General features: G+C 36.6%; 1 protein-coding gene across 3 annotated transcripts in view; it reads right to left on the reverse strand.

The window, feature by feature from the left end:
* Positions 1–15802, reverse strand: part of LOC126808474 (adenylate kinase isoenzyme 5) — a 58960-nt gene extending 43158 nt beyond the window's left edge. For 2 of the 3 annotated variants that reach the window (XM_050533195.1, XM_050533201.1), the window contains exons 1-11: positions 15641–15802; positions 14054–14402; positions 13378–13500; positions 12346–12521; positions 10504–10617; positions 9404–9595; positions 7033–7141; positions 4897–4938; positions 3580–3756; positions 2675–2850; positions 1243–1356 (exon numbers count right to left, since the gene is read on the reverse strand). In XM_050533195.1, the coding sequence (XP_050389152.1) occupies positions 1243–1356; positions 2675–2850; positions 3580–3756; positions 4897–4938; positions 7033–7141; positions 9404–9595; positions 10504–10617; positions 12346–12521; positions 13378–13500; positions 14054–14402; positions 15641–15700 (1632 nt within the window). In that variant the 5' untranslated portion in view covers positions 15701–15802. The remainder of the gene's footprint in view (positions 1–1242; positions 1357–2674; positions 2851–3579; positions 3757–4896; positions 4939–7032; positions 7142–9403; positions 9596–10503; positions 10618–12345; positions 12522–13377; positions 13501–14053; positions 14403–15640) is intronic. The other variant, XM_050533196.1, reaches the window with a different exon arrangement.
* Between the last annotated feature and the right edge of the window lie 218 nt (positions 15803–16020).

Raw genomic sequence — 16020 nt, forward strand, 5'->3', positions numbered from 1 at the left:
ATGGATAGAGAACAAGCTAAAAAGAAAGTGATTTTTTCTACATTCAAGGGCCATAATTCTGGAAATTACAATTTGATATGCACAAATATCGAAAGGAACCAAGATCTTTGGTTTATAAACTTACATTTCAAGTTTCAACAAAATAGGATAAAAATTGTGACCTCTATAGGGTCCACAACCTTGATATACCATATTTTTACGCTATTTGAGAACGAACAGCGGCCATTTTGTCCTTAGGGTGTAACGGTGATATAATAATACGGCTTTTTAAATCGGATAAAAATTATGACCTCTATAGGGTCCACAAGCTAAAAACGCGATTTTTCGTACAATCAGGGGCCATAATTCAGGAAGTTAGGGTTCGATATGCGCAAACATCGAAAAGAACCGAGATCTTTGGTTTATAAACTTACATTTCAAGTTTCAACAAAATAGGATAAAAATTGTGACCTCTATAGGGTCCACAACCTTGATATACCATATTTTTACGCTATTTGAGAACGAACGGCGGCCATTTTGTCTGTCAATTGTGATCCGATTTTCACGAAATTCGAACTCAGTCGTCCTTAGGGTGTAACGGTGATATAATAATACGGCTTTTTAAATCGGATAAAAATTATGACCTCTATAGGGTCCACAAGCTAAAAACGCGATTTTTCGTACAATCAGGGGCCATAATTCAGGAAGTTACGGTCCGAAATGCGCGAATATCGAAAGTAACCAAGATCTTTAGGTTATAAACCTACATTTCAAGTTTCAACAAAATCGGATAAAAATTGTGGGCGTATAAAAAATGGATAATCAAAACTGTGTTTATCGTACCGACTTTAGTAATGATGATCGAGGCTATGCCTAAAAGTCAATCGCTAAATTCTCGGTTCAGAGTGGATCAATTTGAATGAAATTTTCAGCAAATTCCCTTTACATTATCTGGTAACCAGCGCACTGGTATATTTGAGACTTAGAACCGTTCTAATCTAGTTAAAATTATGAGTATCCAATGCTATCAAGAGTTGATTATGGTCTTGTATTGTTAATTAATGTCTAATTAATAATTTAGATAACATTTAAGGCCTAAAGAAAGACCTGCAATAGACAGATTTAGCTCTTTCATAATGTATGTTTAAATTAAAACACAACCCTGATGGAATTGCATTAATATTTTTGAACTGTTAAGACATCTTTAATATTTTGAGGAAATGTTAAAGAGGGAAACAATAATAATAATATCACGGTATTTACATGTTGAAAAAATTCTTCTAACTGTTTCTTATCTCTGGGATAACCTTCTACAATAAAAACTTTGGCATCTTTATTTTCATTCATAGCATCCTTCAACAGATCTATTGCCATTTCCTGAAGAAAAAATAAATAATCTACTTTAATTTATATTTGTAACATTGAACAATTTAAATAGCAAGAAGAACGGAAGATAAAAACAAACCAGGTTTACACAAATTCACATACTGTTTTATTCGGAAAATTTAATAGCCAGAAAAGAAAAATCTGCCGAAAAATAATTGTCAGACTTATTTCAGTTGTGGAACAGAGATTACAGAGTGTGCACAACTAAGAACACTTAAAATTTCAGGAGTTTTCCAGGATTTATTTACCAGATTCCAGGAATCCCTGTATAGAAATCTACATCATAATGTATTTTTTTACGATTGAAGAACATTATTTGACTGACTCGAAGAAATAAAGGATATCATCAAAATTCTGTAATTCAGGAGTTCAACCGATCTCTTGCTTCGTTTTCCTCAAGAATTCTGAAATGTTTAATTTGGCTCCCTTTGTGTGACTGCTCACAGCACTCTTGCCCATATATATTCCCAATATTGTAACTCTTCTGGCATACCGTACTCTTTGCCTGGTGAGCTGATTCTCGTGCCAACCAGTCATGGTAGTCTGGGTGGCCAAGCTGTATTGAAATAACCAACTTTCAAAACTTTTACTTTGTTCTCAACCGAGATCAGTAATTTCCGTAATACATAAACTATGAATATTTTAAAATCGGAACAGCTGATTGGTAAGCGCAATGACTTAGATATATTCTGATTGGTTAAAATTTTACTTTAGATTTACTATGGCTTTTATGAATAAAATACCAAAGACGAGTCCATTTACAGCGACGATCTCGGGAACTTTTGAAGAAACATTCGATGACTATATTCAGTTTTCTACTTCAAAATATATAGCGAAACCACAAATGTTAATTTTCCAGGAGTTTCAAGGAGTAATCTTGTTTTTCCAGGATTTTCATTTTTCCAATATTTTCAAAGGAGTGTCAAGGAGTGTGCGAACCTTGGATTATGGTATGCATTAAATCTACGGTAAATTAACATATTTTAAAAGAGATAACTATAGTATATTCCTTTAGAACCTGGCACATGTAAATATTGACTACAGGTACCCTTGTTACCTTGAAAAAAAGTTATATTTTTTTACATTGATTTTCAAATCACCCAAAACTACTGCTCCTTAGAGACACAGAATAATGGTCTTTAAATAGTTTGCAGCAATTTATGTGATTCCAGTGGTTAGAGGCAGTAGAGGGAACATTTGTTTCTAGGAGATTTGGGGTAGTCCAGGTGCCAAGGGTTTGATATATTAATGCAAATCCAATACTTAACACATTTCAACATAAGTTTATCAATGAAAATAATATACTTACTCTAGGAGCCATTTCACCTTTCTGTAACAGTGTGCTGACCATATCCCATTTAGCATCTGCGGTACCGTGTTTAGTAATCTGTGTACGGAGAATATCACCCATAGACAGGTGAACAAAATCTGGATATCTTTCTAGTAGTTTCTTGCACTGTGTGCCCTTCCCACTTCCAGGACCGCCTGAAAGAAAAAGTGTCCAATTTTGAATTCTTTTAGACCTCAGAAGAAGGCAAACTACCATTAAATTTCACCATCTCGGTACTCATAAATTGTAGTTCGTCTATTTATAGCAATTCTATCTGTCTCTTTTCTCCCCTTTTGCATTTCCTTTTTTGTTAATTTTTTGGTCTAGAATGGACGAAGAAGGTTTGAATTAACTTTTTCTGCCAGGTTTTGTTAAATATTCATGGTTTTGAGGCAGAAAGATAACAGAGTTATCAGGTTGGTTACGGTGAAATGTACGGGAAATAGTTGCATGTTTTTAGCATGCTTCTTCAAGTTTGTGTATCTCAAAATTTTGGTGGTCAACCTCATACAAATTTTAGTGCAAAGTCATGACCATTTGTTCCTCTGTCTGTAGTGGGAAGCATTCAGCCCAACGAAAACTTGGGGTTAAGTTGGAGGTGGGCAAAGAGGCCAGAATTAACATTGAAGTCAATGGGGAAATTAATGATGGTCTGCTCTCCAGAAAGAGAACGAAAATGTCTTGAATTACCTCCCTTGACACATCGAGGGAGATAATTCACAAAGGGGTTACAAAATTGTTCATTAATTGATATTAACTCCAATGTTCCAATGTTACAGATTAAACATAGCAGCTATGAAGAATATGGAAGACTATTATGGGACTTCTAACTCTTAAGTTATCCTGCAAGTACTATTTTCTTCCGTATAATAAAATAAACTTACCAGCTATGAAGACTATGGGCGCTTGTGGTAGGCCTTCTTTACGACCAGTGTCTTTAACTGTGAGCTCAATAACATTTTGTGCCTGCGATTGAATCATCTTATCTAACTCTTCTTTATTTGGTTCATCACTACCAATGGGTTTTGTTTTAAATGGTGCCTGATGTTTTGGTTTTGGTTCTGTAATATTTAATAATGAAAGCAAAAGATTAAAAAAAAACCCAGGATTTCAAAAATTATAAATTGAGCTCATAAAGTCTATAGAGAATTTCAAAAATATACATCTGCAGAACTTAATGGAATTGGGCTTTAATATATTGATTACAATTATCTAGCAATTGAATTCAAGTCTAAAAAGTATAATTTGTTTTCAATTTCAAAACACTGACCATAGGTTCATAACTTATAGCTTTTGGGTTTTGATTGGCAAAATAAATTTGAATAATGAAAAAATTCAAATACATGTACACACTCAAAAACCCTTGAAAAGTTGACAGTAATTCAAAATAATTTAATGAATGAATTAATTATGGCTGAATGAACGGATGGTTGGTTGGTTGACTGACATTATCAATAAAAAAGTCAATATATAAAATATTAAAGGAGGTAAATCGCTAATATTTGGGATCTAGAAATTGACACAAATGGGTCTCAGCACATATAATAATGTAATACGAATGTATATAAACTGATTTACATTCAATCATTTCCATTTTTACTCGAATTTCAAATCAGTTTATGTTCGGTGAAATACGCCAGAAGTTTCAATTGAATGGCAGTCTCTAGCGTCTGGTTATTCCAGTCTACACCGATAGTATTATTGTGCATGCTTTCCAGATAAGAGTATGGCGTCACCATTTGACAGGACTTGTGCAATAGGTCTAGCCGTGTTCTTCAAGTCCCTTGTTACAAATGGCACTGAAACGCATTATGGTACACAATTTGTGTACCAATGGTAAAATATATAATTTGTCTTAAATATTGGATATCAGAAGCCCATGTTGATTTAAATTGACAAATAATTTGTGTTTTCAATGTCGAAGACTTTGGATGATATTGAGAGACTTAGATACTTTAAATCAACCAATTACAGATAATACATGGATTAAAACAATCAACAATAAATGATGCATAAATCAAATTATAATATACATCAATCAATAAATGATTGATATTGATATCAGATCAATCAATAATTAATGAAATAAATCAATCAAAAGTTATTCTATTGGTTATACACGATATTGTCAACCAAATATAAATTTTTTCTTCATAAAAGCGTAAATCTACTGAGCTATTGTAAATATATCATGAACCTACCCGGTCTCGGACTCCTTTCTATTGGCATAGGTGGAGCTGTCGCTTAAAATATATTTAAAAAAGTTTTATTCGCGTAAACTGTTCAATTAATTTATCTCGAAGTGATTAAGACATTTTTATGAAGAAAATAGATCTATTTACTCAGTACTTCACAAATATAAAAGTAAGCATTCATCACAATCCAATATATTAAGACTGACCTTTGGGTTAGGGTTTTTTGTTGGGGGGGGGGGGGGATTTTATATGATTTTTTATAAGACAAAAATGAACAGAAAACATGCGTGTTAGTCATTTAAGTCAAGGTGCAATGACCTACACTTACCACATTAGCCCATGTTAACTGCAATACACTTGAAATAGGTATAATGGAAATGGAATGGTGTTTAACGTCTTACTGTTCTGCTCCTACTGGGCTAATGAAGACGGGAATATGCCATACATTGAGTAGGTCAGTACATGGATTTTCGATTATAAGGCAGGACCAATAAGGATATTTTAAATTTATTATTCAAAATGATATACATCTATTTTTCGGGTGAGAGTGACAAGAACTCAGGGAAAATCAATAATTTTTGGGGTAAAGCCTAACTGACTGGAGGTACTGATTTACAGTAAGTGCTATCATCTGTGTGATTAGTGAGATATTCATGTCTGTTTACTTCTTTACAACAACAGTCAAAGTATCAGACAAAATGATGGATGGGGGGAGGGAAATGGAGGGGAGGGGGGGTTGATGAATGGTCTAGCGCATGTGCTTTGGATAGAGAGAGAGAGAGAAATGGGGTCTAACGTCCACAAGACACAAACAAGGTCATATTGTTAAATTTTATTTCATTAATTTACATGTGCAAAGGGGTCTTTAGCAGTGGGAGGAAACCAGAGGACCCGAAGAAAACCTATGGAGGTTGGACAGGCGACACTACTTCTTGTCATGTACAACCGGGGAATCGAAACCACGCCAGTTGACTCAATGATAGACCTTATGTTACAATGAGCATGTGCTAACCATTCGGCCATCCAACCCGGCACCTCCACCCCATGTGCTTTCGATCATAAGGTCTGTCACTGAGTCAAGTGGAATACTTTGATCCAAACTTATACACGACTTGAAGTAGCATCACCTGCCTCACCTCAAGATTTTTCTCTGGGTCCTTCCACTGCTACAGAACCCAAACGAATTATTGAAGTAAAATTGTAACCATATGTTAGTCCCAAAATGAGCTAGTTTGTGTTAACTTTAAACTGCATCTGTCCCTATCAAACAAAAGTCATCAAACCATGATGTTATGAAGATGGAGCCACGGTGGCTAGTTGGTTAAGACGCTGGCTCGCTAGCCTGGAGGTCGGGTGTTCGATCCCTGCATTGGCCGAGAAAGTTCATCGGGATTTTCCGACGTGGTTTCCCCTTGTCAGTGGTGGAGAACGGAGGGCCTGACAAGGACAGCTGTCTAGTCCTTCGGGTGAGACGAAAAACCGAGGTCCCGTGTATATATTGGAATGCACGTAAAAGATCCCCTGGCAGTTGGAATTCGATTTAAGAGTAGACGATAGTGCCACTTCCCAGACAAAATTTCCCTCATAGCACACTGTATGGCGTATGCCCGTGTTCATTAGCCCAGTATAGGAGAAGAACAGTAGGACGTTAAACCCCATTTCATTTCATTTCTTGTTATGAAGATGTCTTTTCACATCAACATTGAATATGTTAAAATTAGTATAAACACAGGAAATATGTAGGCTTACAATCAATTTGATTAAAATACAGATCTATATTTCGTTTCGTTTTTTTTTTATACTTTCCATGACCTACACTAACTGAAGATCGCGACAGGGGTCGTACAGGTGGCTTTTGACCATATAACGTCAGACATTGATTAATCAATCAGCGTTTCCCTACAGTTTTGTGCTTCATATGCCAAAAACTTGCCGTAAGAGACAGTTTCATTGGCTAATCCCTCACTTCAACCAGAACGCCAGTAATATAACAACTCTTCCAGATCATCGTGTTGTGAAGACAAGTAAAACGAAATTTTGAACTATAAAAAACGAAACGAAATACGATCTATGTTTTAATCAGATTGACTACAATTTTATACAAAGTGCAATGATAAAATTATTTAAAGATAAAAAATCTACCTATTTTTCTTGTTACAACAACTGGAAGATTTCCTTGACCATAAAAATATACATCAAATGTTCTTGCTAGATCGTAAGCTATTTCTTCTGTATCACGATCACCATCAACCTTTCAAAAAAAAAAGAAATAAATAAATAAAAAAAAAAAAAGGTTTTAATTGAGTCATCTTTTAAAAAGTATAAATTAAGGTTTCAATTTAGTCATTTCATAGAAAGTTTAAATTAAATGAAGCCTGTGTCGTTTCAGACTCGGACACTCGGAGCTGAATTACATGTATTGTTAAGTTAACACATCTATTTACATGATTTTGGATATAACTTGAGACAGTTCAGCAAGATTTTCCAGTCTGGTTTTCCTGACTGTTGCAGAATGGAAGGTCTGGCAATGAACAGTTGTTCGAATGGGACAAAAAAACAAAGATTCCATTAATACTACTGAATTAATAGTAGCCATCATAATATTCGTGAAATTTGTACACCAGATTAGAGACCCATTAGTCAAAATCATTCATGGGGTCATTCCATGTCAAGTGGACCAAATTTTGGAAAGTTGGGAACACGACCCTCTTCAAAAATATATACTATTCAAAAAAAGTAGGGGATATTTGATTTTTAAGTGTTATTAAAGTCACCTAATGAAACTGACGAAGAAACAAATGACAAAATGAAATGAAGTTCACATTCATCGATTTATTCCAAATGATCGTTAGACTAAGTAAGGCACAGACTGACCATTATAAGGGTAAAATGATAACCGGGGTCAAACAGCAATGTTACCACAGCATCACAACCAAGTCAGTAACGGGTAAATCCTCCTCTGTTTGCCAAACAACCATTGATCCGACGTGGCATACTCCTAATGAGACGTCTAAGGTCATTTTGGTCCAGATTGTCCCATTCCTGTTGCACCACATCAGCAAGTTCTTGGACATTGGCAGGACGTTGTTGACGTTGACGTAACCTCTGTCCAAGCATGTCCCAGACATGCTCGATGGGGGAGAGGTCGGGACTCAGTGCTGGCCAAGGTAATGTGGTGATGTTCTGTTGTTGGAGGTAACCTGTAACGATCCTGGCCCTGTGACATCTTGCGTTGTCATCCTGGAAGATGAAACGGCGGCCATGACGTCGTGCGAACGGCACAACATGGACTGCCAAGATGTTGTCCCGGTAGTACTGGCCTGTAACACGCCCTGCAACAACATGTAAAGCCGTTCTTCCAGCAACAGTGATGCCTCCCCACACCATAACAGAACCACCCCCAAATCGATCATGTCTGATGACGTTAACGTCTTGGAAGCGCTCGTTTCGACGACGCCACACCCTCCTAGGTCTGTCCAAAAAATCAACAGTGAACCTTGACTCATCTGAAAACATCACATTGCTCCAGCGTCGATTATCCCAGTGTTGACGATCCCTACACCAACGACGTCTTGCCTGAATGTGATGATCTCTCAAACAAGGGTTCCGAATCGTCTGGCCACTCACTCTCACACCAGTGTCTGTTTGAAGACGAGCGCTGATCTGATTTGCTGTGATGACACGATTTCTCAAGGCCAAGGTACGGATAAATCGATCCTGGGCTTGAGTTGTCGCCCTTGGTCGACCTGAGCGTGGTCTGTCCTGTACAGATTGTGTATCACGGTATCTGGACCATAGCCTGCTTATGACAGACTGAGAAACATTCATCGTCCGCGCCACAACTGCCTGTGTTGTGCCGATCTGTAGCATGCCAAGGGCACGTAACCTTTCATTTTGGGTAAGCCGACGCATATCAAAATTTGTTTTCTGGTCACTAAAACAATTAAACTGATGTTTCCACCCTGGAATTCAATGCCACAATGACTGTAACATTCAAAGTCAGAGTCGTGCAAATCTTGGGTTGGACCCCCATGATGATCCCAAGCATCACCTGCATTCCATGCGGTAGCTATTGGTGCGTTTGGGCGTCACATGTAACTGGAAATGTTTCTTCTGTTAGGTTCTATAGTGACTTTTTTCGTAGTCATTTGCATATTTTAGTATTATGCCCCCAAAATCAAATATCCCCTACTTTTTTTGAATAGTGTATGTTATAGTATATGGCCTTAAGCTAAAATTTCGGATTTGTTAGTTTAAGGCCATATACTATAACATATATTTTTTTATAATTTTTGGGTAGGGGCTCATGTTCCCGCAATTGGTCCAGTTGATATGGAATAATCTATTAGTTTAATATACAAATTTGTGGGACCTGGGGATATACCATCTTGTGATGACGCTTGGTGAAAATCAACAGAGTTGGGGCAGATAATGGATTTTTATAAAGTTGGGGCAGATAATGAATTTTTATAGAGTTGGGGCAGATAATGGATTTTTATAGAACCATTCTTACCACAACAACTTTCTCTTGATCATCGTAATGTTTAATAACTGGAAGTGTATTTTGTTTAAAGAACGTAATTCGTCGGTGAACGGCATCAATATTATCATCCAATCGTCCAGTATGTGCACCTCTCTGTAGCAGTCGCATCTTCAAATAATGTTCCTCGCAGTCTAGAACAATAACTAAATCCACTCGGTTAATCTACAAATAAAACACACAAACATTTCAAATATGACACAAGCAATTTTATAAAACAATTCACTGTATGGGGAGCATAATAATCAAAACATTCTTAAAGAACCTATATCGCCAATATTTGGGACCTAGAAATGGACACAAATGGAGAGAGAGAGACATGGGGTTTAACGTCCACTCGACACAAACTAGGTCATTTCGGGACTAACATACGGTTTATTTTTTTATTTCAATAATTTGCTTGCGCGTAGGGGTCTTTAGCAGTGGGAGGAAACCGAAGGACCCTGAGAAAACCCACGAGGTTGGACAGGCGACCCTACTCCTTGTCACGTACAACCGGGGAATCAAAACCCCGCCGGTTGACTCAATGAGAGACCGTATGATACAGCGCGTGCATGCTAACCATTCGGCCATCCAACCCCCCGGACACAAATGTAAGTGAAATGAAATGGTGTTTAACATCCTACTGTTCTGCTCCAACTGGGCTAATGAAGACGGGCATATGCCATGCAGTGTGCTATAAAGGAAATTTTAATCAGGCAGCGGCACTATGGCCTACTCTTATATCAAATTCCAACTGCCAAGGGATCTTTTACGTGCATGTCAATGTGTACACATCTGAATGACTAGACAGCTGTCCTTGTCAGACCCTCTGTCCTGCACCACTGACAAGGGGAAACCATGTTGGAAAATCGCGATGAACTTTCGTGGCCAATGCAGGAGCCATAGTCTTACCCACTTAGCCACCGTGGCTCCTTTTGACCTCAGAATGTTGAATGCTACAGAATCTACACCAAAAAGTGCTATTCAAAGATGGGTCACGGATAAAATACATAAAATTTAATAAAATCGAAAATACATATTTTCGGAAATAAAAAATGGAACTGACATTCCTTCAGATGTAATTTACTTACATGTTTATCTAGTTCTGCTACCTGCCTCATGTCTCTAGGATAACCTTCAACAATAAAACCAGCTGCGTTATCATGTCTCTTTAAATTCTCTAACAGTAATTCTACCGTCACATCCTATAACAAAAGGGATGATATTTTTAACTTCCTTAGGAAAATATAGATCTTGCAGGTACATATATATCGTTAAGGCATTTAGATTCATTAAGAAAAAACTGGTTCTAAAAATAGCAAAATGGTTATTTGTTATCAAGAGAGAGAAGAGAGAGAAATGGAGTTTAACATCCACTCCAAACAAACTAGGTCATATCGGGACTAACATATGGTTTAATTTTCTTTCAATAATTCGCTTGCTTGTAGGGGTCTTTAGCAGTGGGAGGAAACCAGATGACCTGGAGAAAACCAACAAAGTTGAACAGGCGACTCTACTTCTTGTCACGTAAAACCGGGGAATCGAAACCACCCGAGTAAAAATTTGTTATCAAAAATATATACAAGGAACATATAACCTATGTTGAAATCATAAACATATATTTGAACAGTTTCAAAGTTATTTGACTTATTGATTGATAAGATAAATTGCTTTACAAAATGAAAGGATTACGTAAGAGCTTCTAATGTTTATTACTGGGAAAGATTTTGACTCAGATTCTCAAGTCTGACTCAAGCAATTTTACAGTTATAAAATAATGATGGGACAGTTATATTATATATGTAAACATCAATATCATAACGGGGGGTGGATGGCCGAATGGTTAGCGCGTGCGCGTTGTATCACTAGGTCTGTCATTGAGTCAACTGGCGTGAGTTTCGATTCCCTGGTTGTACATGACAAGGAGTAGGGTCACCTGTCCTACGTCATGGTTTTTCTCCGGGTCCTCCGGTTTCCTCCCACTGCTAGAGACCCCTACGATCAACTGAATTATTGAAATAAAATTGAACCATATGTTAGTCTCGAAATGACCTAGTTTTTGTTGAGTGGATGTTAAACCCCATTTCTCTCTCGATACCATAACTCAGTTAATGTTGACTGTTCGCCCCATTAACCCGGACTGTGATCAAGAATAAATTTAACAAAATCTCCATTCACTATCAAAGAAATATAATTAATATCTCTACAGCAATAAATATGAGAAATAATTGCTGTACCAGTTTGATAACATTTATATGGGTATTTAGATTGTTGTGTTTGATTAGCAGAGAACTGGCATGGGCATTAACTCTATCAATAATTGATGAACACTAAATAATTGAAAAGACCAATATGTGGCTTGAACTTATAATACTTGAAAAACAATTACACATTACACATTAAAGGGGCATTAGGTAAGATTAGATAAAGAGCTGCCAGTTGTCGCTATAATAGTTAAAAACTAGATAATGTAATGGGAATATGCTGAAAATGTCAGTCAAATTGCTCCACTCTGAACAGAGATATTAGCAATTGAATTTTAGGCCTAGCCTCAATCATCATTACTAAAGTCGGTACGATTAAAAACATAATCTCGACTATCCATTTTTGGATTTAATCATCAGTGAGCGTTGAAAGGCAGATCGGATTCAAATCCAGTGAAAATATGACACTTAAGATGCATCGAGAGTTAATTAAGGTCTTTTCATAAATGTTAATAAATGTCTAATTAATATAAAGTATGTGGGGACCCTTGGGGACTAAATCGATTTAAAATGGTTCAAATATTATCAAACATGACACATCATTTATAGTTTATATAACATTTCAAGCCTAAAGAAAGACTTTCAATATACAAATTTAGCTCTCGTATAATGTATGTTTAAAATATTAGAAATAAGAATAAGATAGAACAAGTTTTTTAAAAAACTTACCTCTGGAGCCATTTCACCCTTAGAAATTAAATCATTGACCATTCCCCATTTCATTTCAGCTGTTCCTTTATCACCAATCTGATCTCGTAAAAGATCCCCCATTGATAGATGTACCCAACCGGTATAACGATCAACTAATCTTTTTACCTGTGTTAATTTACCACTTCCTGGACCACCTTATAATTTGAAATAAACAAAATAAAAGTAAAGGGAATTTCATTTAATTTGTCCTCTTTATCTAGCTTTTTTAAAAATTTAATACTGCTGCCATTTTAACAACGGTAGAAGAATATTTATTACATTCATCACAAGAAATGGGCCTTGTGGAATACTTGGTCCAAAGCCAAGGTCTATTTCAGTGACATGATTCAACGAAAATGACCATAAAGGCAATAGTTTTGGCAAAACCCAGAAGATTAGAGTAGATTACCCTCCCTTGGGAACCAATAGGGAGCAAATGTTTAACTGGCTGAAAGACAACCCTTTACCATGCTAGGTGAACATTTGAGTCACTTTATTTACAATCAGTGCAATTGGTGTACACGTAGGTCATAAAATCAGAATTTGAACCAGAGAGAGAGAGAGAGAGAGCGAGAGGGAGAGGGAGAGAGAGTTTAATATCCACTTGACACAAACTAGGTCATTTTGGGACTAACATATGGTTCAATTTTATTTCAACAATTTGCTTGTGCGTAGGGGTCTTTAGCTGTGGGAGGAAACCGGAGCACCCGGAGAAAACCCACAAGGTTAGACAGGTGACCCTACTCCTTGTCACCTACAACCAGGCAGGCGAAACCACGCCAGTTGACTCAATGACAGACCTTATGATAAAGCACACACATGCTAACCATTCAGTCATCCAACCCCTTTTAGAGGACATCTTAGCCGAATCAGAATTAAAATATAAATAATAATAGACATTTATAGAGCGCCAACATCCAGCTGATTAGCTGCTCTGATGCGTCGTAACAATATTCATAATAGCCGAGGGAGAAAAAAAAAAAAAATTAAATAATGTCCTAAGTATCTTACCTATGATTAAAACAATAGGTACATCTGGTAGCTGTAATTTCTGTGTGATAGGTGGAAGTGGTGATTGTTCATTTAATACAATAGGCTCAGCTGTATCCTCATGCTCTAACAGTTTGGCTGTAACTAAAATTTTAAAAATATATAATAAATCATGATTTTTTAATGACTAAGACCAAATGTAGATTTTGCTTTTTCTGTTCTTTTTTTCAAATCAATAATTGAAAACGAAAATGATTTTTTAACTTTTTACATTTTAATAACAACTTCTCACAGTACCAGTACTTTAATTAAAGAGGTTTTTGATTAGTAAATAAATTACGAAATCAAATGGGCTTTAATGTCCTATTGTTCTGCTCTGACTGGGATAAAGAAGCCATGCATATGCAATACAGTGTGCTATGAGAAAAATTTTACCCAGACAGCAGCACTACGGCCTACTGTCAAGGGATCTTTTACATGCACACCAATGTGTACAAGGGACCTCGGTTTTCGTCCCTTCTAAAAGACTAGACAGCTGTCAGGCCCTCCAACTCGCACCACTGAAAAGGGGAAACCACGCCGGAAAATCCCAATTAACTTTCTCAGCCAATGCAGGGATCGAACATGCGACCTCCAGTTTAGCAAGCCAGCATCTTACAGCCACTGTGGCTCCCAAATAAACTATGATTTACCCTACCTTGACCAACATGAGGATCTAATTTGATGTCTGTCTTATCGCTACGAGAAGATCTTCGACTACCTTTAGATTGTGGTCTATGTTCCCTAGATTCAGGACGTTTTTCTCTGGATCCGATTTTACCACTTGAATGAGGTCGACTACCAGGTTGACCTCTTGATGATGGTCTGTCATTTCTAGTTTTGCCATTTTCTGGAGAAATTGGAGGTAGAGGGCTTCTTTTTTTAATATCCACAAATGTATCCCAGGTTATATGTGATTTTTTATCTGCTTTCACCTTTTTTAAACATTCGATGAGATAATCAAGATGGTCGTCAGGACGATGGAACATCAATCCAGTCATTAAACTCTGAAAAAAATTCAAAGGGATTAAAAATAGGCTAAGAACCAAAAATTTAAACAAAGTTGGTTATGAGTTGGGGGTGTAGCTTAGGGGGGTGGGTAGAAATGGTACCACTACTGATGTCTCCCGCCTTACTCCAGCAAAGCTACATATTGTAGCTAGGGGGTGGGGGCCCAATTAATACCTCCATCTCAAAAGGTGCCAAATGAAGCCAAAATTTCCTTGAAAGGCATGAGTATTTTAATCAAAATAAATAGCAGGGCACTATCTAAGGTCCATCTTAGTTCATACTTCATCAGCGGTGGTACTTTTTACCGCCGACCACCGCCGACTTAATGTTTTTTACTGCCGACCGTCGTGTAATTACCGCCGACCAAATACTTTTTACCGCCGACCGCATTGTAATGACTTTCGACCGTAATATAATTACCGCCGACCAAATACTTGTTACCCCCGACCAAATGCTTAATGATTCCTTGTTACCGCCGACTATTTTACGGTTGTTTTTTTTTTTATAAAAAAGAATACAACAAGAATGTTATTTTTTATTTGAGGTGTAATCACGTACAACTGTCGAAAAACATTCATATATATTTCAAAGAATATGGAAGGACAAAACTACAATTTAGATATTGAAGGGCAAATATATCAAGATTGTTTCAGCTACTGGTTATAAAAAATTAACATTTTAGGCCTATCTTCTATTAGTGCGAGGGTTAGGGTTAGGGTTGTCGACCATATTTATATATAATAAAATCTATATTTTTTCATCAAACTCTGTGTATTTAACCAAATCTATTTTTTTGTCACTAATAATTTAATTAATTTTATGTAGTCGGCGGTATTAAGCATTTGGTCGGCGGTAACTAGTATTTGGTCGGCGGTAATTATATTACTATCGAAAGTCATTACAGTGTGGTCGGCGGTAAAAAGTATTTGGTCGGCGGTAAAAGTATTGGTCAGCGGTAGTCGGCGGTAAAAAGTACCACCCCTTCTTCATACCCCTCTCAGCCACTGTTTCCAATTAATTGATAGGCCTACTTTTTTACTTTGACATATCATTTGTCACATCAACTTCAACTAATTTCCACACCTATAGCTATAGATTTTAACAGTCACGGGACTGTAAATGCATTTGATATCGAGCTGGCTTGACCTATTATTTGTTTGGCTAAATAATTTACGGTTATCGGACTTCGATCGCTACAGGCTATCTTTTTTTGCGGGCTAATCTTCTTTCTTACCTCAAACAATCTTGGTACCTCTCTTTTGGCCAGATAGGATTTTGCATCTTCCGATGACATTTTTCCGTTTTCACAACGGACGTATTTTACTTTTCTGGATGAAATTTTGACGACTAAAAATACACTTTCGGGACCTTTTTCTCGAATTTCTCATTTGATTTCCTTTCGTTTCTAAGGAAAACAAAATATTAGTGTCGGTGGTGTTGGCGGAAGGATATTAACACAATAAAGTTCTTTTGTCATGAACATAATTGCGGAAATCAAAAACACTAAATAAAATAATAAATAGTAGGTTTTGTCTAAAATAAAACTCGGCATAATATATAAAGTTATAACATAGTTCTAATAATTAATGTTGTTTTATTTACATTCAGTTTACT

Source organism: Patella vulgata, chromosome 1 (genome assembly GCF_932274485.2).
Source record: "Patella vulgata chromosome 1, xgPatVulg1.2, whole genome shotgun sequence".
Taxonomy (NCBI): Eukaryota; Metazoa; Mollusca; class Gastropoda; family Patellidae; genus Patella; species Patella vulgata.